This window comes from Leucopleurus acutus (assembly GCF_964270905.1).
Source record: "Leucopleurus acutus genome assembly, chromosome: 16".
NCBI classification, from domain to species: domain Eukaryota; kingdom Metazoa; phylum Chordata; class Mammalia; order Artiodactyla; family Delphinidae; genus Leucopleurus; species Leucopleurus acutus.
Genome location: NC_139158.1, coordinates 57,492,724 through 57,516,372, shown reverse-complemented (window position 1 = coordinate 57,516,372; position 23,649 = coordinate 57,492,724). Strand labels below are relative to the sequence as shown.

At 48.2% G+C, this 23,649-nt stretch overlaps 2 protein-coding genes across 5 annotated transcripts; one reads left to right on the top strand and one right to left on the bottom strand.

Annotated features, from left to right (window-relative positions):
* Positions 1-1,104: 1,104 nt before the first annotated feature.
* On the bottom strand, positions 1,105-10,511 carry LOC309973518 (protein transport protein Sec61 subunit alpha-like; the record flags this gene model as incomplete). The annotated part of the gene is given in 4 exon segments (XM_082857806.1): positions 1,105-1,173; positions 3,256-3,636; positions 3,638-4,030; positions 10,458-10,511. Coding segments are annotated over 4 exon segments (897 nt in total).
* A 569-nt stretch (positions 10,512-11,080) lies between these two features.
* On the top strand, positions 11,081-23,649 carry MAVS (mitochondrial antiviral signaling protein). 4 transcript variants are annotated; one of them, XM_082857021.1, is made up of 7 exons: positions 11,081-11,591; positions 15,232-15,402; positions 16,347-16,536; positions 17,840-18,012; positions 18,737-18,893; positions 20,790-21,262; positions 22,149-23,649. In XM_082857021.1, the coding sequence occupies exons 2-7, from the start codon at positions 15,286-15,288 to the stop codon at positions 22,596-22,598; spliced, it is 1,560 nt and encodes a 519-aa protein (XP_082713147.1). In that variant the 5' UTR covers positions 11,081-11,591; positions 15,232-15,285; the 3' UTR covers positions 22,599-23,649. The 4 variants fall into 4 exon arrangements, with proteins under 4 accessions (XP_082713147.1, XP_082713146.1, XP_082713145.1 ...); XM_082857020.1 differs by having other exon boundaries at positions 15,212-15,402; XM_082857019.1 differs by lacking the exon at positions 11,081-11,591 and having other exon boundaries at positions 14,909-15,402.

Below are 23,649 nucleotides of genomic sequence, written 5' to 3'. Positions count from 1 at the left end.
GCAGTGGCCTCCTCAGTTCTGACCATGGTTATGGTAATGTGCTGTTGAACTCAGTTACTCCAGTGGCAGCCTTCTGACTCCTGCTTCTCCATTCCCCCTCACCATTTTGCACCAACTAATTCCCTGTATGAAATTCCTTCCTGTGAAAAAACTGACTCTGTCAAGTGTTGGTGAAGAAGAGGACTGTGCTGGAGAACCTGGATCCATCGATATACTTGCTGGTGGTAGTATAAAGTGGTGCAACCACTTTGGAGAATTGGTTGGAAGCTTCTAATAAAGCTAAACATACCCTACCCTCTTGTTCACCAATTTTTAAATGCGTGCATAACTCCACAAAAAGACTTATATGTGAATGTTCATAGCAGCTTTATTCCTAATAGCCTAAACCCCAAAAAGGCTGAATATTCCACTAAAAGTAGAATAAATAAACAAATTGTGATATATTCATATAATGGGATACTGCTCAGCAATGAAAGAGAAATTCCTGACACACGGAACAACATAGATGGATGTCAACAATGTTGTGTAAAAGATGCCAGAGACAAAACAGTATGTATTATATGATTCCATTTATATTAAATTCAAGATCAGGCAAAACTAAACAATGATGATGGAATCAGAATAGTGACTGAGGATGGAGACTGAAAAAGGAGTACAAGGGAACTTTCTGGGGAGATGGAAATATCCTAGATCTTGATCTAGGAGCTGGTTACACAGGTATTTACTTGGATAAAAGGTAATCAATTTTCACAGTTAAAATGGATGTATTTCACGAAATGTAAATCATGCTTCAAGAAACAAAAACCTTTTGTGCACATAATACCTACAGTGATTTCTGTTTTCTGCACTGAGCTCCAGATCCTGGGGGAGGGGCCCTAGGAAAAGAGACAGCAAGAAGGCCTGAAAGCAAGTCAGGCACCAATAAGTGTGGCAGGAAGCTGGGCTCTTGGAGGGATGTGGCCAGGGAATGGCCTTCTGCGTTGGGGGAGGTGTGTGAATTTTAGGAACTCCAATATCTAACTTTGAAGGCATGTCCTACCCATGCACTCATTTCCCTGTTTTTCCCGAAACTGCAAGTAAATGTCTGTTGCCAAGCAACTTATGTCAGTAGTTCTCAGAAAGGAAGGGCAGGATGGCAGCCCCTGAGTGGCAGGTGATGAGTAACACAATGTCCTGAGGTTGGTGAGGCCACACAGACCATAGGGGGTTGGATAGCCCCAGAGGCGCTGGCTGCAGCAGGGATCGGACCCATGAGCTGACACAGACCAAGTCCCTTCCTCCTCCTGAGACCCCTGAGAGGTAAGGTGGACTCATACCAGACCAGACCCTTTTATGTCCTTCCCATGTGGCTGGGCGAGGCAAGGGTGATTCCAGGAAGCCAGAGGACTCAGGGATCCGGCACTGTAGAAGAGAAAGTACTAGAAGAAAAGACACCAGAGTGTTACCAGTAGTTTTTTCTGGGTGGTGGATTATAAGTATGAATTTTGGTTTTCTTCCTCAAACATTTCTGTTTTTCCCCGTACTAACTTTATAAGCATGTATTAATTTTTCATAATAAAGTTGACAGTGTAAAAAAATAGTTTAAAGAATAACAATTTAAAAACTTATTACTTGAAATGAGGTTGTAAAGGCAGGGATTATATTTTGTTTTTCAGTTTGGAGAGTCCCCTGAAGGAACTTAGACGTTTGAACATGTACATTTTTGGGGCCCTCTGGCACTATCTTTGGGCCTGACTTTGGTCTCTGGGGGGAAACATGAGCTGGTGGTTGCTGAGTCATAGCATGTGAGCCACAGCCTTCCTTGGAGCACTGGTCTGGAGACATGGGCCACCTGCCTGGGGATGAACTTTACTGGTGAGGGGGCCTCCTAGGACCTCAATGGAGCAGGGGGCGACCTGTAGTATAGATCACTCTCTGGACTTGCCTTTCGCCTAATAAATGCACAATGATCAATAAATTTTATTCATGAAATAGGGTGGGATGCAGTCAACAGTGAAAGAGAATATAGCTGGATAGAGTCAAAAGATGATTTTTAAATTTCACTTAAAATTTTCATTTTCAAATAATTTCAGACTTACGAAACAGTTGCAAAAATAATACAAATGTTTACATCGTACGTAACCACAGTACAATGACCAAAACCAGAAAATTAACCGTAATAGAATATTAACTAATCCAAAGGCCTTAGTAAGAGTTCATCATTTGTCCCACTGATGTCCTTTTCAGTTTCAGGGTCCAACCCAGAATCCCACCTTGCTTTTAGTTGTTATGTTTCTTTATTCTCCTTTAATCTGGAGCAGTTCCTCAGTCTTTCCTTGTCTTTCATGTCCTTCACATTTTTGGAGAGTTATTCTATAAATCAGTGCTGTCCAATACAACTTAAAAAAAACTGGCCAATAGAACTTTCTGTGATGATAGAAATACTCTATATCTATGCTGTCCAATATGATAGTCATTAGCCACATGAAAATAGCATTTGAAATGTGGCTAGTGGGGATGAGGAACTGAATTTTACTTTTTTTTTTTTACATCTTTATTGGAGTATAATTGTTTTACAACGGTGTGTTAGTTTCTGCTTTATAACAAATGAATTTTACATTTTATTTGATTTTAATTAAAATAGCTATATGTGGCAAGTGGCAACGGTATTGTGTAGGACAGCTGTTGAATGTTCCTTATTTTGGGTTTCCTCAGATTATGAGTTTTAGCAAGAATACCATAGATGTGATGTTGTGCCCTCCTTTGGTTCCCTGAAAAAGGTGGCAGGAAACTACCTAGACCTGGATTTTTATTATGGCAAAATATACATAATGTAAAATTTACCATTTTAACCAGTTTTAATTGTAAAGTTCTGTGGCATTAAGTACATTTACATTGTGCGTTCATCACCATCATCCATTCCAGAACTTTTTCCTCTTCCCCAGCTGAAACTCTCTACCCATTAGACACTAACTCTCCATTTTCCATTGCCTCAAGCCCCTGGCAATCACCATTCTACTTTCTACTCTGTGAATTTGACTACTCTAGATCCCTTATGTAAGTGGAGTCATACAGTTGTCCTTTTGTGACTGGCTTATTTCACTTAGTATAATGCTGTCAAAGTTCATCCATGTAATAGCATATGTTAGAATTTTTGTCCTTTTTAAGGCTAAATAATATTCCATTGTATGTATATACTATATTTTGTTCTATCCATTCATCCATCAATAGACATTTGGGTTGCTTCTCCCTTGTGGCTATTGTGAATAATGCTGCTATCCTGGTGGCCAGTAAATGAAAGAGAGCTATGACTGCACCCTCAAACTCGGTACCTCTGCCAGTGTTAATGGTAGTAGGACTAACGGCCTTCCAGACAATGGTTTCACAGATGTTGGTGGCAATAAAGAGGGAAATCCCAGACCCCAAGCTGTAACCCTTCTGTAGCAGCTCATCTAACAGCAGCACAATCAAACCAGCAACAAACAACTGAATGATGATAAGGAGACAGATTCCAGAACCCATTTCAGCGGGATCCCCGTACATGCCCGTCATGACATACACAATGGCTTGCCTGATGGTAATGATCATACCAAATAGTTTCTGGGCTCCATTGAATAGGGCTCTATCTTTGGGTGTATCTCCAACTTCAATGATTTTTGGCTCCAGCTAACAACTGCATAATCAAACCAGATGTTACAATTGGGGAGATACCCAATTCCATTAGCATTCCTCTGTGGGATGCAAGAATAACTCTCATCCAGTAGAAAGGATCTGCAGAATCTGATGCCATGATTCCAAATAGTGGTATCTGACAACATACTAAGAAGATGAAGAGAGTTATAGCAGTCCGTAGTACCTCCTCTCCAAACTTGATTTTCCTTTCATGTTTCTGAATTTCTGGTAGAACTGCACAGAAAGGTTTGATAACTTCTAAAAATTTGATGCCCGTGGTGGCGGCTAGGGCAGCCGGGCTGGGCCCTGATACCTCGGCGCGGCCTTCGCTCGGGTCCCGCGGCTCGGGCCTCGGGGCCCACTCCCGACACGCTCCGGCCTGCCCCGCCTATTTTTACTTTTTTGAGGAACTGCCGTACTGTTTTGCATAGCAGCTGCACCATTTCACATTCCCACCCGAAATGTATAAATGTTCCAATTTCTCCATATCCTTGCTGACACCTCATTTTGTTTGTTTCTTCTATAATAGCTGGTTGATATTTGCTGTAGACTGACTGTTTTTGTCTGCTCCACTCCCCCATTCATATATTGAAAACTAATCCCCAATGTGACGGTATTTGGAGGTGGGGTCTTTGGGAGGTGATTAGATCATAAGGGTGAAGCCCTCATGAATAGAATTAGTGCTTTTTTTTTTGAATTTTATTTATTTTTTTATACAGCAGGTTCTTATTAGTCATCCATTTTATACACATCAGTGTATAGATGTCAATCCCAATCTCCCAGTTCATCACACCACCCCTTCCCCACCCCCACGCTGCTTTCCCCCCATGGTGTCCATACGTTTGTTCTCTACATCTGTGTCTCAATTTCTGCCCTGCAAACCAGTTCATCTGTACCATTTTTCTTGGTTCCACATATATGCGTTAATATATGATATTTGTTTTTCTCTTTCTGACTTACTTCACTCTGTATGACAGTCTCTAGATCCATACACGTCTCTACAAATGACCCAATTTTGTTCCTTTTTATGGCTGAGTAATATTCCACTGTATATATGTACCACATCTTCTTTATCCAGTCATCTGTCAATGGGCATTTAGGTTGCTTCCATGACCTGGCTATTGTAAATAGTGCTGCAGTGAACATTGGGGTGCATGTGTCTTTTTGCATTATGGTTTTCTCTGGGTATATGCCCAGTAGTGGGATTGCTGGATCATATGGTAATTCTATTTTTAGTTTTTTAAGGAACCTCCATACTGTTCTCCATAGTGGCTGTATCAATTTACATTCCCACCAACAGTGCAAAAGGGTTCCCTTTTCTCCACACCCTCTCCAGCATTTGTTGTTTGTAGATTTTCGGATGATGCCCATTGTAACCGGTGTGAGGTGATACCTCATTGCAGTTTTAATTTGCATTTCTCTAATAATTAGTGATGTTGATCAGCTTTTCATGTGCTTCTTGGCCATCTGTATGTCTTCTTTGGAGAAATGTCTATTTAGGTCTTCTGCCCAATTTTGGATTGGGTTGTTTATTTATAAAATATTGAGCTGCATGAGCTGTTTATATATTTTGGAGATTAATCCTTTGTCTGTTGATTCGTTTGCAAATATTTTCTCGCATTCTGAGGGTTGTCTTTTCATCTTGTTTATGGTTTCCTTTGCTGTGCAAAAGCTTTTAAGTTTCATTAGGTCCCATTTGTTTATTTTTGTATTTCTTTCCATTACTCTAGGAGGTGGATCAAAGAAGATCTTGCTGCGATTTATGTCAAAGAGTGTTCTGCGTATGTTTTCCTCTAAGAGTTTTATAGTGTCTGGTCTTACATTTAGGTCTCTAATCCATTTTGGTTTTATTTTTGTGTATGGTGTTAGGGAGTGTTCTAATTTCATTCTTTTACATGTAGCTGTCCAGCTTTCCCAGCACCACTTATTGAAGAGACTGTCTTTTCTCCATTGTATATCCTTGCCTCCTTTGTCATGGATTAGTTGACCATAGGTGTGTGGCTTTATCTCTGGGCTTTCTATCTTGTTCCATTGATCTATATTTCTGTTTTTGTGCCAGTACCATATTGTCTTGATTACTGTAGCTTTGTAGCGTAGTCTGAAGTCAGGGAGTCTGATTCCTCCAGCTCTGCTTTTTTCCCTCAAGGCTGCTTTGGCTATTCGGGGTCTTTCGTGTCTCCATACAAATTTTAAGATTTTTTGTTCTAGTTCTGTAAAAAATGCCATTGGTAATTTGATAGGGATTGCATTGAATCTTTAGATTGCTTTGGGTAATGTAGTCATTTTCACAATATTGATTCTTCCAATCCAGGAACATAGTATATCTCTCCATCTGTTGGTATCATCTTTAATTTCTTTCATCAGTGTCTTATAGTTTTCTGCATACAGGTCTTTTGTCTCCCTAGGTAGGTTTGTTCTGGGTATTTTATTCTTTTTATTGCAATGGTAAATGGGAGTGTTTCCTTAATTTCTCTTTCAGAATTTTCATCATTAGTATATAGGAATGCAAGAGATTTCTGTGCATTAATTTTGTGTCCTGCAACTTTACCAAATTCATTGATTAGCTCTAGTAGTTTTCTGGTGGCATCTTTAGGATTCTCTATGTATAGTATCATGTCATCTGCAAACAGTGACAGTTTTACTTCTTCTTTTCCAATTTGTATTCCTTTTATTTCTTTTTCTTCTCTGATTGCCATGGCTAGGACTTCCAAAACTATGTTGAATAATAGTGGTGAGAGTGGACATCCTTGCCTTGTTCTTGATGTTAGAGGAAATGCTTTCAGTTTTTCACCATTGAGAATGATGTTTGCTGTGGGTTTGTCATATACAGCCTTCATTATGTTGAGGTAGGTTCCCTCTATGCCCACTTTCTGGAGAGTTTTTATCATAAATGGGTGTTGAATTTTGTCAAAAGTTTTTTCTGCATCTATTGAGATGATCATATGGTTTTTCTCCTTATTTTTGACTGCACTGGGTCTTCATTGCTGTGCGTGGACATTCTCTAATTGCGGCGAGTGGGGGCTACTCTTCGTTGCAGTGCGTGAGCTTCTCACTGTGGTGGCTTCTCTTGTTGCGGAGCACGGGCTCTAGGTGCGTGGGCTTCAGTTGTTGTGGCACGTGGGCTCAGTAGTTGTGGCTCGCAGGCTTAGTTCCTCCACGGCATGTAGGATCTTCCCAGACCAGGGCTCGAACCCATGTCCCCTGCATTGGCAGGTGGATTCTTTTTTTCTAAACATCTTTATTGGAGTATAGTTGCTTTACAATGGTGTGTTAGTTTCTGCTGTATAACAAAGTGAATCAGCTATACATATAAATATATCCCCATATCTCCTCCCTCTTGCATCTCCCTCCCACCCTCTCTATCCCACCCCTCTAGGTGGACACAGGGCACCAAGCTGATCTTCCTGTGCTATGCGGCTGCTTCCCACTAGCTATTTTACATTTGGTAGTGTATATATGTCCATGCCACTCTCTCACTTCGTCCCAGCTTACCCTTCCCCCTCCCTGTGTCCTCAAGTCCATTCTCTATGTCTGCATCTTTATTCCTGTCCTGCCCCTAGGTTCTTCAGAACCTTTTTTTTTTTTTTAGATTCCATATATATGTGCTAACATATGGTATTTTTTTTCTCTTTCTGACTTACTGCTCTCTGTATGACAGGTTCTAGGTCCATTCACCTCACTATAAATAACTCAATTTCATTTCTTTTTATGGCTGAGTAATATTCCATTGTATATATGTGCCACATCTTCTTTATCCATTCATCTGTTGATGGACACTTAGGTTGCTTCCATGTCCAGGCGATTGTAAATAGAGCTGCAATGAACATTGTGGTACATGACTCTTTTTGAATTATGGTTTTCTCAGGGTGTATGCCCAGTACTGGGATTGTTGGGTTGTATGGTAGTTCTATTTTTAGTTTTTTGAGGAACCTCCATACTGTTCTCCATAGCGGCTGTATCAATTTACATTCCCACCAACAGTGCAAGAGGGTTCCCTTTTCTCCACACTCTCTCCAGCATTTATTGTTTGTAGATTTTTTTTTTTTTTTTTTTTTTTTGCGGTACGCGGGCCTCTCACTGTTGTGGCCTCTCCCGTTGCGGAGTACAGGCTCCGGACGCACAGGCTCAGCGGCCATGGTTCATGGGCCCAGCCGCTCCACGGCATGTGGGATCTTCCCGGACCGGGGCACAAACCTGTGTCCCCTGCATCGGCAGGCGGCCTCTCAACCACTGCGCCACCAGTGAAGCCCTGTTTGTAGATTTTTTGATCATGGCCATTTTAATTGGTGTGAGGTGATACCTCATTGTAATTTTGATTTGCATTTCTCTAACGATTAGTGATGTTGAGCATCGTTTCATGTGTTTGTTGTCAATCTGTGTACCTTCTTTGGAGAAATGTCTAGTTAGGTCTTCTGCCCATGTTTGCATTGGGTTCTTTAAAAAAAAAGATATTTATTTATTTATTGGCTGTGTTGGGTCTTCGTTTCTGTGCATGGGCTTTTTCTAGTTGCGGCGAGCGGGGGCTACTCTTCCTTGCAGTGAGTGGACTTTTGATTGTCGTGGCTTCTCTTGTTGCAGAGCATGGGCTCTAGGCGTGCGGGCTTCAGTAGTTGTGGCATGCGGGCTCAGTCGTTGTGGCTCGCGGGCTCTAGAGCTCAGGCTCAGTAGTTGTGGTGCATGGGTTTAGTTGCTCTGCGGCATGTGGGATCTTCCCGGACCAGGACTCAAACCAGTGTCCCCTACATTGGCAGGCGGATTCTTAACCACTGCGCCACCAGGGAAGCCCTGTTTGTTTTTTTGATATTGAGCTGCATGAGCTACTTGTATATTTTGGAGATTAATCCTTTGTCAGTTGCTTCGTTTGCAAATATTTTCTCCCATTCTGAGGGTTGTCTTTTCATCTTGTTTATGGTTTCCTTTGCTGTGCAAGAGCTTTTAAGTTTCATTAGGTCTCATTTATTTATTTTTGTTTTTATTTCCATTTTCTAGGAGGTGGGTCTAAAAGGATCTTTCTGTGATTTATGTCATGGAGTGTTCTGCGTATGTTTTCCTCTAAGAGTTTTATAGTGTCTGGCCTTACATTTAGGTCTTTAATCCATTTTGAGTTTATTTTTGTGTATGGTGTTAGGGAGTGTTCTAATTTCATTCTTTTATATGTAGCTGTCCAGTTTTCCCAGCACCACTTATTGAAGAAGCTGCCTTTTCTCCATTGTATATTCTTGCCTCCTTTATCAAAGATAAGGTGACCATATGTGCGTGGGTTTATCTCTGGCTGGCGGATTCTTAACGACTGCGCCACCAGGGAAGTCCGTAGAATTAGTGCTTTTTTAAGAGAGCTCCCTTGCTCCTTCTGCCTTCTGAGGACACAGTGAGAAGACTGAGTCTGTGAACAAGGAAGACAACTCTTACCAGACACCTAATCTGTTGGCACCTTGATCTTGGACTTCCCAGCCTCCAGAACCAAGAAATAAATGTTTGTTGTATAAGCCACCCAGCCTATGGTATATTTGTTAGATCAGCCCAAATGCAGTAAGTCAGTATCTCATTGTGTTTTTCAGGAAGCTGTATTTTTTAAAGCCTTGCAAGGTCCAGCAAAGACAGAGGATGACAACTGCATTTGAAAGCCAGTCACCATACTCCCAATGGTCTTCCTGCAAGAATTAGATATGAGGTCACTGAATTTGGGGTGGGTAGCAAGCAGGAGTAAATTCTCAAACTAATCAACATTCATCCTGTCTTGGCTGAGCTGGCTTTATCACAGTTGAGTTCAGGTGTGATGTTAACAACATTTTGTAAATGCTGAATGTTGTGAAATATCCACAGGGTTACTACATAAAGTAATCTCATCTGAATGGTGTTCAGGCATCTTTCTACGATTCAGTTTGGTACCACTGATTTTGGAGACAGGTGTGTGCTCAGGCATTTGCAAGTGATCTCAGCCAAACCTCTTAGCCCTTAGTTGTCTGTCATTATTTTTTAAGTTTAAAAAAATTTTTTTTATTATTTTGAAAAAATTTATTATTTATTTATTTATTTATGGCTGTGTTGGGTCTTCGTTGCCGCGCACTGGCTTTCTCTAGTTACGGCGAGCGGGGGCTACTCTTTGTTGAGGTGCCCAGGTTTCTCATTGCGGTGGCTTCTCTTGTTCCGGAGCATGGGATCTAGGTGTGTGGGCTTCAATAGTTGTGGTACAGGGGTTCAGTAGTTGTGGCTCGTGGGTTCTATAATTCGGGGTCAGTAGTTGTGATACAGGGGCTTAGTTGCTCCGTGGCATGTGGGATCTTTCAGGACCAAGGCTCAAACCCATCCCCTGCATTGGCAGGTGGATTCTTAACCACTGCACCACCAGGGAAGCCCTGTCTTTCTTTTCAAAGTTGCAGTATAAAGTGTAACAACACTTTTTCTAAAAGAATTTTTTTTGATGTGACTTTTTTTTTTTAAGTCTTTATTGAACTTGTCACAACATTGCTTCTGTTCTATGTTTTGGCCTTTTTTTGGCCATGAGGCATGTGGGATCTTAGCTCCCCGACCAGGGATCGAACCTGCACCCCCTGCATTGAAAGGCAAAGTCTTCACCACTGGACCGCCAGGGAAGTCCTAAAAAGTGTAACAGTCTTAAGTGTACAGATGACGTATTTTTACATATGTGCAAGCCCAGGTACCCACCACTCACATCAAGATATTGAACATTTCCATCACTCCAGAACGCTCTTTTGTACCCACTCCTCAACATTCCCCAGAGGTAACCAGTGATATGATTTCTGTTTATGTAGACGAGTTTTGCCTGTTTTTGAACCTTATCGTACCTTGTGTCTGGGAACAGACAGCATGTACTTTTTGTGCTGGGCTTGTTTAGCCATGTTGCCCATTCATCCTGGTCAGATTCATGCATGTTGTATCGATAGTTTTTCGCCTTTGTTGTTTTTCACTTCTGTGTACACCACAGTTTGTCTGTTCATTCTATTAATGGACATTTGGGTTGTTTCCAGAGTTTGCCTATTGTCAATACAGCCACTATGAACATTATCTATTGTGCATGTTTCCAGGTGGACTCATAGGTCAACCAGGAGTGATTGCTGGGTGATAGGGTTGGCATATGTTTAACTTAAGAACTGCCAAACGTTTTTCCAAATCTTTTTTTTTCCAAATCTTTTAATCTTTCTTTAAAATAGGAAAAAATAAACCTCTACCTGGTTATTTTGAGGATATTTAATGGGCCCTAAGGTATAAGACTTTAAGTCTGTACCTGGAACTCAGTGGGCACTCAATAATTGCTGGCCTCTGGCCCAGCAGAGGAAGGGCGAGGTGGTAGGCGAGCACTGCCGTGAGGTACCGCCCTAAATCATTGATCGGAGGAGGCCTTTCCCACGCAGCACTCAAGGCCCACACCCTGCGAGCCGGGCGAGCCAACCTTGGCGCCCCTGCCCTGCATACAGCTACATGCCCCGATCCTGCCTCCTCAGGTCCAGAATGAGTGTCGCCTGGCTGGGCACTCATACCCTTGTGAACTCTGCGTGACACCGGACGTTTATTGAGCACTGACTGTGTGCTTAGGCCCTGGGCGTCCAGGAGCGAACTACATACAGACCCTCACCCCTCAAATTACTCGGCGGAAGGAGGGGGTAGCTTCGCGTGGGAAGCGTCGGGATCGAGCCCACCACGGTTTCTACTTGGTTTCTAGTCAGACCCTGGGCTTCCCCTGGAAGTTGCTCGAGACGAAGACGGAAAGATCATCTGCACTTTCGTGGACTTAGTAGGAACCCAGGTCTGTCCCGAGCGCGCGTCCAGAGCCTCGAGGCCCCGCAAACAGAGGCCAAGTGCCCGCCCCCGCTGTCTGCCCAATGGCCGCGCGGCCCTACCCCCCGCCCTTCCCTCCCTGAAGGGGAGGGTTCCCGGCTGTCCGCGACTGGAGGCAGGTCGCCGGGTCGTGGCTACCCAAGGTAAGATCGTCACCTTGGGAGCTCGGTCCTCTGGACTCAGGGCGCACAGATGCCTTTCGGGGAGGTGGTACGCGGCGCAGGAGCCGAGTGGGACTAGGAGTCCGCCGGGGTGCACGGGGCTTGGGGCGCGCGGGGAGCTGGGAAGAGCAGGTACTAAAGCATAGGGTGTTCGGGGCAGCGAGAGCTCCGTGCACCGCATCCAGCACCGGGGGCTCGGGAGGTGGGTGGCGCGGGCGCCTGCTCGGGCTGGAGGGGAGGTTGGGCCGGAAGGAGAAGGGCGCTGGCTACTGAGCTCCTCCAGTTGCCCACAGGCCCAGGGTGACTCCCAGGCGAGGCCTAGCCCGGGTGCGCCAATCTCTGGCGGCCGCGCTTTTGGGGGTCGCGGACTGCCGCCCTCCCTTGGTTCTTGGCTGTTTTCGGTGGTTCAGAACAGCCTCCCGGTCCTCCGCGGACCTGGGTCTGGCCCGGGAATTCAGGAATAGGAGCCGAGACTGTGAGGCCTCGCCCCTTCCGGGAGGGCGGAGCGCTCTGAACTCAGCTTCTGGCGCAGTCGGGTCAGAACTCTCCTAGACGCGACGGTCAGGAACTATCCGCCCCACATCTTATCTGAGGCCGGAAGGAGGTGCCTGGAAAACACTGGAAAAAACAAAACCGACATTCTTCGTTTGGAGGCTCAAAACATCTGGAAGGACATCTGGAAGAACCTGAGAACCCGGCTGTTGTGGAGGGCAGGGTTAGAACGTCCTCAGACGTGTCCGAAAGATTTCCATACCTCGCAAGAGAAGGGACTAAATAGTGCATCTTCCGAGGCACACAGTCACTTAGCGACCCCCCTCACCCAGGCAGTGTCCTTGGCCCCTTCCAGGGCTTGAAGGCAGGGGGCTGTGTGAGTCTCACTTGCCGCAGGGGTCTCTAAGCCCTGCAAGGTGTATGGTGAGCTGCAATGAGGCAGCAAGTCCTGGGTTCAAATCCTGTTGGGCCACTGGTCAGCTGTGCAACTTGGCATCGCTTGTCCTCTTGGGATTGTGGCAAGAATTAAATGAAAGAAACTTAGGATGTGCCTGCCTATAGTGGACCCTCAATAAATGTGAACAAATATGGGCTTCCTTTCTTTTTGGTTGGACAATTACATACACCCATACTCCCCAAACTCTTTGCCTCAAAGGCTGAGGCTGGGATGCAGAAGAATGTATCACCTGACTCTCTCCTGGTACTTATCTGGGTCCCATGGGAGGGAAGGAGGGATCTGTTCGCCACCACAGAGTTGTTCCCCCGCCCCACCTCTCTGATCCTCTTGATTTCCGTCACTGGTACTCGCCCCACCAGGAATGTAGCACCTGGTGGTTGGCAAAGCAGGTCATGCAGCATGTGGCTATGAGGCTGGTGGGCTGCAGGTAGGGAGGACTACTGCTCCATTTCCCATGTGGCAGGGGACTGGTGGCCTCAGCAGCTTCTGGGCACTCTCTACTCTGCAGCACTGTCTCTTAGAGGTCCCACCCAAGCTTGACATCCAAGTTTCTACTCCAGCCTGCCCCTCTCCTCTGCCCACTTCCCTCCCTGAAAACCCCTTTGGACATCCAATAGCATCTCAAGCTTCACTTGTTCAAAATGGAACTCTGGAGTCCTCTCTGCACCACTGCTTCTCCCCCAGACTCTCTGGCTTGCTAAGTGGCACCCTCCATCCACCTAGTGCCTTGATTCTTCTCTCTCCTTCACCTCCCATATCCACAAAATACCAGGAATCCAGCCATCTCTTGCCACCTTCATGGTTACCATCCTGGCCATACCCATCATGTATTTCCTGCTGTGGCCTCCTGACTTGTCTCCCTGCTTCCGTCCTGCCCCCTCCCCAGTCCAGGATCCTCACAACCACCACAGAGGTCTTTAACATAAATCAAATAAGTCAAATCAAATAAAATCCTCTCCCTTTCCTGCTCAGAGCCCTCCAATGGCTCCCTGTTTCACTCCAAATAAAACCCAAAGTCCCTTCCTATAATGCCCTACATTAGTGGCCCTTCCCAACCTCCTTGACTTGAACTCTGCCCCTCCCCCTAGCTTTCTAAACCTGGACAACTCCAATCTACTTTCTATTCTTCAAACATGCCAAGCTTGTTTCACCTTAGGACTTCTCACTTGCTGTGCCCTCTGCCCAAAACACTGATCTTCTTACATTCGAGTTCAGCTCAAATGTCAGTTCAGAAAAGCTTCCCTCCCCATCCCAGTTCAAGCAGCATGCCCTTCTTCAGGGGCTGTGTCTCACCATCTGCTTTATTTTCTCTGTAACCTTTATTACTGTCTGGAATTCTTATTTATGTGTATGTTTTCTGATTTGTTATCTGTCTCATTCCAGTAGAATGTAAATTGGATGGTGGCAGAGATCTTGTCTGTCTTATTCCCTGCAGCTCTCTCCCATGAGAAAGGCAAATAAGAAACAAGCAAACAAACAGATCTATAATTGAAAATTGTGTTAAGTGCTACATAAGCAACCTGCGGCAATTGATTCTATTGGGGGTACTTTTAAATTTCAGGCTTATAAGGCTGAACTACTGTATTGTCAAAACAACCTCTCTGAGCCATTTTAGGGGTGAGGACAAGCCTGGAAAAGGCTGATAACTTGCCTGGGGTCACACCCAGAAGTGGAACTCAGCCTCCTACTGAAAAAATATGTATGTAGGGCTTCTCTGGTGGTGCAGTGGTTAATAATCTGCCTGCCAATGTAGGGGACACAGGTTCGAGCCCTAGTCCGGAAAGATCCCACATGCTGCGCAGAAACTAAGCCCATGCGCCACAGCTACTGAGCCTGAGCTCTAGAGCCTGCGAGCCATAACTACTGAACCCATGTGCTACAACTACTGAAGCCCGTGCGCCTAGAGCCCATGCTCTGCAACAAGAGAAGCCACCAAAATGAGAAGCCTGTGCACCTCAACGAAGAGTAGCCCCCGCTCGTTGCAACTAGAGAGAGCCCATGTGCAGCAATGAAGACCCAACACAGCCAAAAATTTAAAAAAAAAAATTTTTTTTTAATTTAAAAAATGTGTGTAGCAAGCTTTAGTGTAATGGTGGGCCTGCAGTCATGTTCTGGGAAGAACCTGATCCCAGATCCTGAAGACCTCAGTTCTTTGCTCTTCTACTCACTAGCAAGTCCCCTTAATTCCTTGGTGCTTCATTTTCTTCACGGTAAGAATAGGATAGATCCTATTATTATGTTGGGTGCCTTCTCCTCTTCCCCATCCTCTCCCTCCTACCCCTCCTCCTCCCTCTCCTCCCCTTCCCCCTCAGTATACTCCAAAGGAGCAGCACTTCTAGGCGGTGCCCTTTTGCTATCAGAAGCTAGGGGCACATTCAGACCTGGGGATAATGGGGCAGGAGCCAGAGCTCTCCCCAACAATGACCGACCTGCAGGGCAGAAATGGGCCCTAGGTCTTCTAGATCTGATTTTTTTTTTTTTCACCAATTTGTTTTTAGGCAAATTCATTGAGGGCCTCTGAGACTTAAGCAGTAAAATAGGATGATTAAAGAAAAGAGCAAAAATTCCAAAGAGTTGAAAAAGAAAGAGAGAATTGCCTTTTGTCCAACTCCACTCCCAACTCTGTTGCCATGTGTGGTCTGTTTTCTTCCAGTCTTTTTTCCTCTCTCTCAGTCCATCCACCCTTCATGGGCCAGAGCCCTCTGCCACTTCAGAACCCAGACAGCGATGACGTTTGCTGAGGACAAGACTTATCAGTATATCCGCGACCATCATGGCAATTTTTGCAATATTCATGTTCTGGAGATTCTGCCTTACCTATCCTGCCTCACAATAAGTGACCAGGTGAGCCGGGGCGTGACAACCAGGCATGGACTGGGGGCAGGGCTGTGGAATTCAGAGCTTCTCCCAAGCCAGGACCAACTCCTTCCTTCTCTGTTGTATCTTGCTTCCCATCCTTGACAGTTTTCTAACTTTCAGAATGAAGTGTGGCTCAGGGTGTCCTTTCCAACCTCACTGAGCTCCCTCTTGTGTCGTTTTGGTATAGTGCTCCAAAATATGGCACTGAGATTTCTGGGCTTGGGACCCCTCACCCACTTTCATCGGAACCTTCTTTTTCTTTATCTCTTTTGTCCTTGTTCCTGTTTAGTTTCAATTGCATTCTCCTAGTCATGGGACCCATCCTGGCAGGGCGCCTGGGGCTCAACTTTGAGAGTCTTTGGGAGCCAGACTGTGCTAGCTCCCTCAGCACTTGCTGTGGGCCCCTAGTGAAGTGAGCCTGGCCCCTCCCAGTTTTAGCTGTCCCCACATTGAACCCTGAGGCCTCCCTCTGCTTCCTCCATGCAGATACCGGTGGTATGTGAGTTTGTGGCTGGTAGGGTTTGGCTCCTCCCTCTTGTATTTTGGTGTTTGTGGGAATACCTTGCCATTTAGTTCTGCAGTAAATGTTTTCTGTGAGTTTTTTTTTTTTTTTTCCTGTGGGTTTTTGTTTCTGCTATCTGGTTGCTTGTTTGTATGTGCTAAGCCTCAGTTTCCTCATCAGTAGAGTAGGGGTAATAATAGCATTAAATAAGATAATTCATGCAAAGCCCTGAGCAGAGAGCCTGGGACACAGTAAGGCCTATTTCCTGGACCTTTAAACTTGGGCTTAAACTCTGGCCTTGTCCTGGGCTCTGACTCAGTTTCAGATGGTTGCTTCCATCTTGTAGCTTTCTAGGTACCTCCATCTGCAGCTGTCCCCTCCAGAGTGGGGAGGGGGTTAGGGCTACCAGGCTTGAGCTTGGTGGCAGGGCTGTGTCTTTCAGGACCGACTGCGGGCCTCCTATGAGCGCTGGGGGAACCAGGGCACTCTCTGGGACCTCTTCAACAGCCTTCGGCGGAGGAACGGCTGGGTGCCTTCCTTCATTGGGGCACTGAGGGCCTGTGAACTGTCCAGTCTCGCTGATGAAGTGGACCGAGTCTACCAGAGCAACCTGCTACGTGAGCCTCCCACCTTGGCCCTTCTTCTGGAACTCCTGTCTGATTCCCTGGCCTCCACTCTCCCTCTCCTCTCACCCCATACCTGCTGTCTTCATCTCTCATCCTCCCTCCCATCACTCCTGGGCAGTGGACAAACCTGAGTGTAGATCCATGCTTTGCCACTTATTAATCTTTATTAACCCTTTGGCCAAGCCCCTTTATTCCCTAAGTCTCAGTCTTCTTCTCTGTAAAATGGGGCTAATGGCAACATTTACCTTGTAGGGCTGCAGTGGATACCATGGGATGATGGCATGTTGAGTGCTTAGCTGGGGCTGGGTACCTTCCATGTGCTCAGCAAATGGAGCCTCCTCTAATTTTTGTGGCTGTGACGTTTGCCTCCCACGCTTTTCTCATTTCCTCCCGTCTACTCTCCCTCAGTTTGCCTTCCCTCTCTTTGCTCATCTCTTCTCTCCCCCTCCCTTCACTGTCTCTTCTTTCTTCCTTATGGGCTCCTTACTTCCTTTCCCCTCATCTCTTCCCCTCCCACTGGTTTCCCCTAGAGCCTCCTTAGCTGCCTCCCACCCCCGCAGCTGCCCAGTTATCCCTCAAAGCCCTCTCAATGCTCCCTGCCAGGCCAAGTACTCAGAGGGGGTCTGCTGAGGCCAGGGTCTCAGGGGCTGAGGCAGGAAGAAAATTCACACCAGCCCTATATATATTTCAGACTAGAGACAATTCCTGAGACACTGCTCAGATTTACAGCCTTAAAATATCCCCATGTTTGCCTTTCTTTTTTTTCCTCCCCCTCCCTTCCTTCCTCCCCTCCTTCCTTTCTAACATCTCTTCATTTGTGGAGATTACCAGTGATTCCCCCAGATAAAAACAGCTGTGGTAGGGCCAGGCGTGGATGGTGGGGGCAAAGGGGAGGGGCTGAGGAGGAAGCTTTAGGTCAGGGGTCAGATAGTGGTGAAAGCCACCCACGAGGAGGAGAAGAAAGCCACGGTGTCCCAGAATGCCTGGGGAAAGAGAAGTGGTGACTGCTGACACAGTCTGGGTGGTGAGAGGCCTGCGAGGTGCCCCCAACACTCTCACTTCCCCCACTACTCCTCCTACCTCTCCTTGTCCTCTCCACCACCACTCCCTCCGATACCTGCCTCCTGCTTCGGGAAGCTGGTCTCCTCTGAGGAGTACTGCCCACGTCAGTATAGAGTTTGATGCTGTGGGGGACTGATAGCCATGGACCTGGAGTTCTAGGAGCACCCAGGCCTCTCTTGTCACTGAGAGCACCCCAATTCCTCCTTGACATCACAATATCTTTGTCCTTCAGGGAATCCGAACAACTCCCCATCCCCACTGGAGCGGCCATCAGTTCCTGCTGGGGTTCCAGGGCCATCCACACCTGCTGTGGCCCCCAGCATCCCCTGCAATGGCTACAGAGAGGACGAGCCAAGTTACCCTATGCCTGTCCAGGACACCCAGTCACCAGAGTCCCTGGGAGAGGTGTGTCCTCACGATCTACCTTGAACCTCCTGCTTTTGTGTTCCCGTCTGCCCACTTCTGCTCACCCAGCCTTCTGGAAGTCCCCGACAAATCATGCCTAATCTCTGCTCAGAACCCCAGGGCTCCCCCAATATGGATCTGCCCCAGCTCCCAGACTGCCAACCAGGTCTTCACTATGTGGCAGCCCCCACCCCTCTGTCATCAGCCAGCTGTGAGGTCACAATTCTGAGGTCTTTGCAGTGGTCCATGTGAGATGTTGAGCTGGGTCAAGGGATCAGGGGATGACCAGATGAGGGAGAGTGAGGGAGCAGGAGGTGATGGGGGAAGGGGGGGATGTTTGGAGCTGTAATCATTGCCAGTAAAGTTTGGGGGTTAAGATGACTGATTCTATTGGGATAGGATGAGTGGGCAGTGAGGTGTCCAGGAGACACCACTTGGACTTGAAGCATAAGAAAGGGGTCTGTGCAGTGGCCCCAAAGATGGGGACCTTTCTTTAGGGCCAGACAGATGAATAGGGACCCCCCATAGGATGATTTTCTATGAGGTGGCTTCAAAGTCACCTGCAGATAGAAGTCCTGGCAATGACCAAAGCCGAGGCAAGGGCTTCCTTGGTCCTGTGCTTTATGGCATGGGCTGTGGCCTGTAGGAGCCATCCCAAGCATAAGCTGCCCTTTGCCAGCTCCTGGGAGAAGCAACTGCTTTATTCATATATTCCTTCGTGCAGAGTTCAAAGAAAGCCCCACAGCCACCCAGCTCTGGGGCTGTCCTCAAGAGGCTGGGTGGCCCCCTGCAGCCCTCATCTGACACGGTGGCCCTCAGCCCTCTGACCTGCAGTGGACATCAGGAGCAAGACACAGAACTGGGCACTACCCACACAGCAGGTATGCATGGACCCTGGAGTTATAGGGCCTTTCTGACCTCCCAGTGAGGGTAAGGGTTAGAGTTGCCCCTCTGGTTTTCTTGGACAGGAGGCAAAGGTGGTATTCCCCAGGGAAATGAGTTCACCCCAGGGAACAACCCAGTTCCTCAGAGGGCATATTGGTTAGTATTTGCTTTGTAACATACAATCCCAAAATTTAGTAGCTTAAAATACGACTATTTACTTAGCTCATGATTGTGTGGGTCAGCAATTTGGGCTGGCTCAGATGGGCTGAATTCCCTCTTATATATGCATCAGGGTACATATAAGCTGTTTACGGCTGTTGGCTGGGGCACCTCAGTTCTCTTCTATGAGTCTCTTACCTTCCAGCAGTCAAGCCCATTTCATATACCTGAGCAGAGTTCTGAGAGAGGGAGAGTGGGCTTCTGGGGCATAGGCTCAAAACTGGCGCAGTTTTCCTCCTGCCTCTTTCTGTGGGACAAAGCAAGTTACAAGGCCAGCCCAGCATCAAGGAGTAGAAAGATAGACTCCATCCCTACATGAGAGGACTGACAAGGTCACATTGCAGAGGGCGTGGATACAGGTAGAAGTGAATTAGGGCCATGCCTGCGCTATACCAAAGGGACTATGTAGGGATCCGCCAGGACCTGGAGGACAGTGCAAGAAGAGTACAGGGCTGGGCCAGCTGTTGTCAGGGAGCACTGCCCTACCCTAAAGGGGTCTCTAGCTCCCAGTGAATCACTAAAACTTTTCAGCCCCCAGGAGAAGTATGTTCTTCATCAGCCAAGGGCCTGGACCCTTATATCAGACATCTCAGGAATATAGTGCTATCTACTCTGATGTCTCAGGCTGGCATCTCTGCACCACTATTTCCCAAACTGTGTTCCACATGACAGTGATGCCCAGCCAGCCCACAGTGCCCACGGAACAGCCACAAGACACAGGAGCTCAGAGAAGCCACCTTAGCGTCCCATGCTCCTGTCACACCAAACTCTAACCCACGTATCCTTTTGCACTTTGCATTGTCAGCTTGCTGTGGAACATCTTTTCAAGAAATGCTGCTGTGGACCAGGGAGGCAGAGGGCACTTTGATTTCAGTATGAGTATGGACACAGGTCCCATGAGATTCTGTGGTGTTAGCTTTGGGATGGGGGGTGGTGGACATCAGAATCACTCCCGACCTTTGTCAGCTGTAGGGCCAGGCATGTGTGTTCTCAAGAGTTCCATGGTGAATCCTTATGTAGCTGCCTTTATGGACCATCACCACCTGCTCCCTCCTGATTCCCCCAGTTCAGACTCTCCTCCCAGGGGTGGCTTTGTCCCTGTACCCCCAAGCCCTTGGGCCTCCTAGAAGATTTGCACACACTGGGGGCTGACTGGGCCTCTGGTGCCACATGACTGGTGTGAGCTCTTCTAAGAAGAGCCATCCTGCTCCTCTTGCCCTGGCCTAGGATTGTTCCTGCTGAGAGGAAAGATGGCAGTGGGAGAAACATCCAGGATTCCACTTGTCTAAGGAGAGGATGGAAGAGGCAGACACAAGAGGAAAGGGGGGTGTCCTAGGCAGGAGAAGAAAAAGCAGAGAGGAAAATTAATAATGATTTTCAAGCTCCTAGACCCTGTTAAAGGGAGGGATCATTTTGACGTGAGAGAACACGTCAAGGACTAAGGAGGGACAGGACCAAGGATTTATCTGCAACCATTGGGCCTTCAGCCCTGGGAACCAAAGAGACTGTGGAGAGTCCTCCATGGGTAGGAGGTTGGGAGGCTTGGATGCAATAGGGATGGTGTGAGCTGGGACAGAGAGACCCTTCTCCAGCCCTCTGATCCCAAGGCCACTGTGATTTTAGGATAACACTCCTGTGGGTTTGTGTTTCTCATTTTGTTTTGCCACCTGCAGGCGTGGTCTCCAGTTTCACATCATCCTATGGGCCTGTGTCTCCGACTGTCTCCTTCCAGCCCTTGGTCCGTTCTACCCCCAGGGCAAGCTGCTTGCCTGGACCCCCAGTGTCAGCTCCATCTATTGGCACCTCCTCCTCCTCCACTGGCTTGGCCTCTGCAGGAGGTGCTGGTGACCAGGCTGAAGGTACCATCTGCTCCAGCGGGGCAGGGGTGCCCACCAACTCAGCATTTGGCAGCACAGTGCCTTCCAAGTTGTCCACCAGCTTGAAGCCCCCTGGTGCAATGCCCATTAATGTGCTCACCAGTCTAGCACCATCCAAATTGCCCATCAACTCAGTGCATTCTGGCGTGGTGCCACCCGAAGTGCCTACTGGCTTGGTGCCTGGCCACAGGAAACATATGTGCACGGTGCCCAGAAAGCTGCCTGCCAACACAGGGCCCACCATCAGGAACAGCAACAGACTTGTGGAGGTGAGTCCTCGCCCCTCCTAGCAGTGATCCAGGCCTCTTCCTTGTACCCTTTCCAGTCTCCATTCTGTCTCCAGCCTAGGCTGGTCCAGGGCTTCTTCTGAGGGCATAGGGACAGCTGAGACCTAGCCTCATCCAGACCTAACACCATGTCCTTTAGAGTAATAATAATCATTAGAACTCTTAAGTGTGAATGCTTCAGGAGGGTCAGGCTTGCTGGGCCACCTCCACTGGTCACATGCATTAACCCATTTAGAGCTCACAGCTCCCTTTTAAGCTCATCAATACTATTTTGCAGGTGAGGAAACATTGAGGGGTAGAGCAGGGTAGCCTGTTTGCCTCGATGCCTTGCTCTTCACCACTGGGATATCTGGCCTGCCCCACCATGACCAGGGTTTTACAAACTGCAGTCCCAGCCCATCCATCTCTGACCCTAGCAACCTCCACAGTTGCCTGCTCGGAGCCTGCATGTCTAACCCTACTGCTGCTGTCTGTCTGGAAGAACCAAGTCCATGGGGCCCCTTGGGTGCATGGTCCAGCCTCTGACCCTGTGGCTGCTTCATGGCCATCATGCCCAGGCATAATGTCAAAGTAGATGGGGCCACACATGACCAAGTGCTCCCTGGGGTGGGAGTGAGCTCACAGGCAGGCCAGTGAGTAGAGCTTTCAGCCCTGGAGGATTTCACCACTGATGCTCCTGCAGGGCCTTAGTCCCCTCCTCCCCCACTGTCCTCCTGCACCATCAGTGGGTTGAGTCCCCAAGAGAGGGTTGCCTCACAGCACTATGGGCTGGGAACTGAGGGGTTGGCCTGTTTTGGGAATGGGGCCACCCAACCTGGGCTTGCCCCCCACCATCCTCAGTCCCTCCAGTCCCTCCTTTCTTTCCCAGGAGACTCCAGCATCTCCAGCACCCACAGGTACTGCCACTGGAGGCACCTCGCCATGGCCAGATAGCAGCTCTGACTGCTGGGGCTCAGAGCTGGAGCTGAGCAAGCCTGGCAGGCTGGTATCCAGAATGGACAGCCAACCGTTCTCGGGCTGCTCCGCAGACCTCGCCATCAGCCACAGTAACTCCCTGGGCGTGGGGCCTGACAACGCTCCGGAGGAAAACGAGTACGAGTCGGAGGACACCATTAGGATCCACGGGGGCCCCAGTACCCCCATCCTGGGGGACAGCCCTGGGACACACACAGCCCCAGAATTCCGGGAGGAGGAAGAGTTGGAGGAGTTGCTGGTGGTCAGGAACTTGCCCTGGGCTCCGTGGCTTGGGGTGGCCGTGGCTGGGGTGCTCCTAGCTGCGCTCCTGGCCACACTGTACCGGCGGCGCCCACTCCAGTGAAACTCCTGGGCCCTCCCTATCACGCATCTGCTCCCTTTCCCATGGTACATCTGCCTGAGCCATTGAGTTGAGCTGTCCCACCATCCTTGACGCTATCTCTGGGCTGGCAGAGGCTGGGTCAGAGGCGAGGCAGCATTTCCATCCCAGCTCCTGCCCTTGGCAGCTCCCCCACCATCCTTGGCTTTCTGGGCCCTGGGCCGCCCTGAGTGCTCCAGACCTCGCCCACCTGGCCATCTGGTTGTTGCCCTTATCCTCTGGAGGAGGTGCCCCCGTCTAGGCCTTATCCCTCTTTACCCAAGTGCAAGGATCAGGAGGTGCTACTGGAGACCGCAGGGGGTCGGAAACATCCCCCATCCTGCCCTGGTCCCTGGCAGCCAATGGGGGGGGGTAGGAGACCCCACAGAACATCACTCCAGCCCCCAGTGGCCCAGCCTCAGGCTATTGCCCCAGGAGCAGCGGAGTGGCCCATCTTCAAGGACTTAGTCCCCTGCCTCTCTGGTTCCCCTCCCCTGCCACACAAGGTTGGGGAGGAGGTCTGGAGATTCCCATGGACCCCTGGGGAGCCCGCTCAGGTGCTAGGCCTGAGGACCACCTAAGTGCCCCTCTCCAGCCTTCTCATCCTGGTCTCTGTTCTCTTCAGCTCCATATGGGGGTTGGAGAGGGAGCACATGCAGGGCAGAGCTCAGGCCAAGGTTTGGATTTCAGCTCCACCTCCTCTTGGGCTGTGTGGCCTTGGCAAATAATCAGCCTTCTCTGGTCTTGCTTACTCATGTGGACCCTGAGGATCATGGCTCATCCTTCACTGGGTTCTCCTGAGATTGAAGCATACACGTCTTTGTCAAGTGCCTGGTCCAGAGCAGGTGGCCACTAAATGCTTTTCTCACCTCTCCCTGCCCAGCCTGGTAGAGATGAGGGCATGAGAGGCAGAGTGCCCAGTGGGTAAGCGTGCACTGCTGCAGTGTAGGATGGCCTAAGCCTGCATCCCATCTTACTAACTCTGTGCTCTTGGGCAAGCTGTTAACCTCTCTGTGCCTGTTTTCTCATCTGTAAA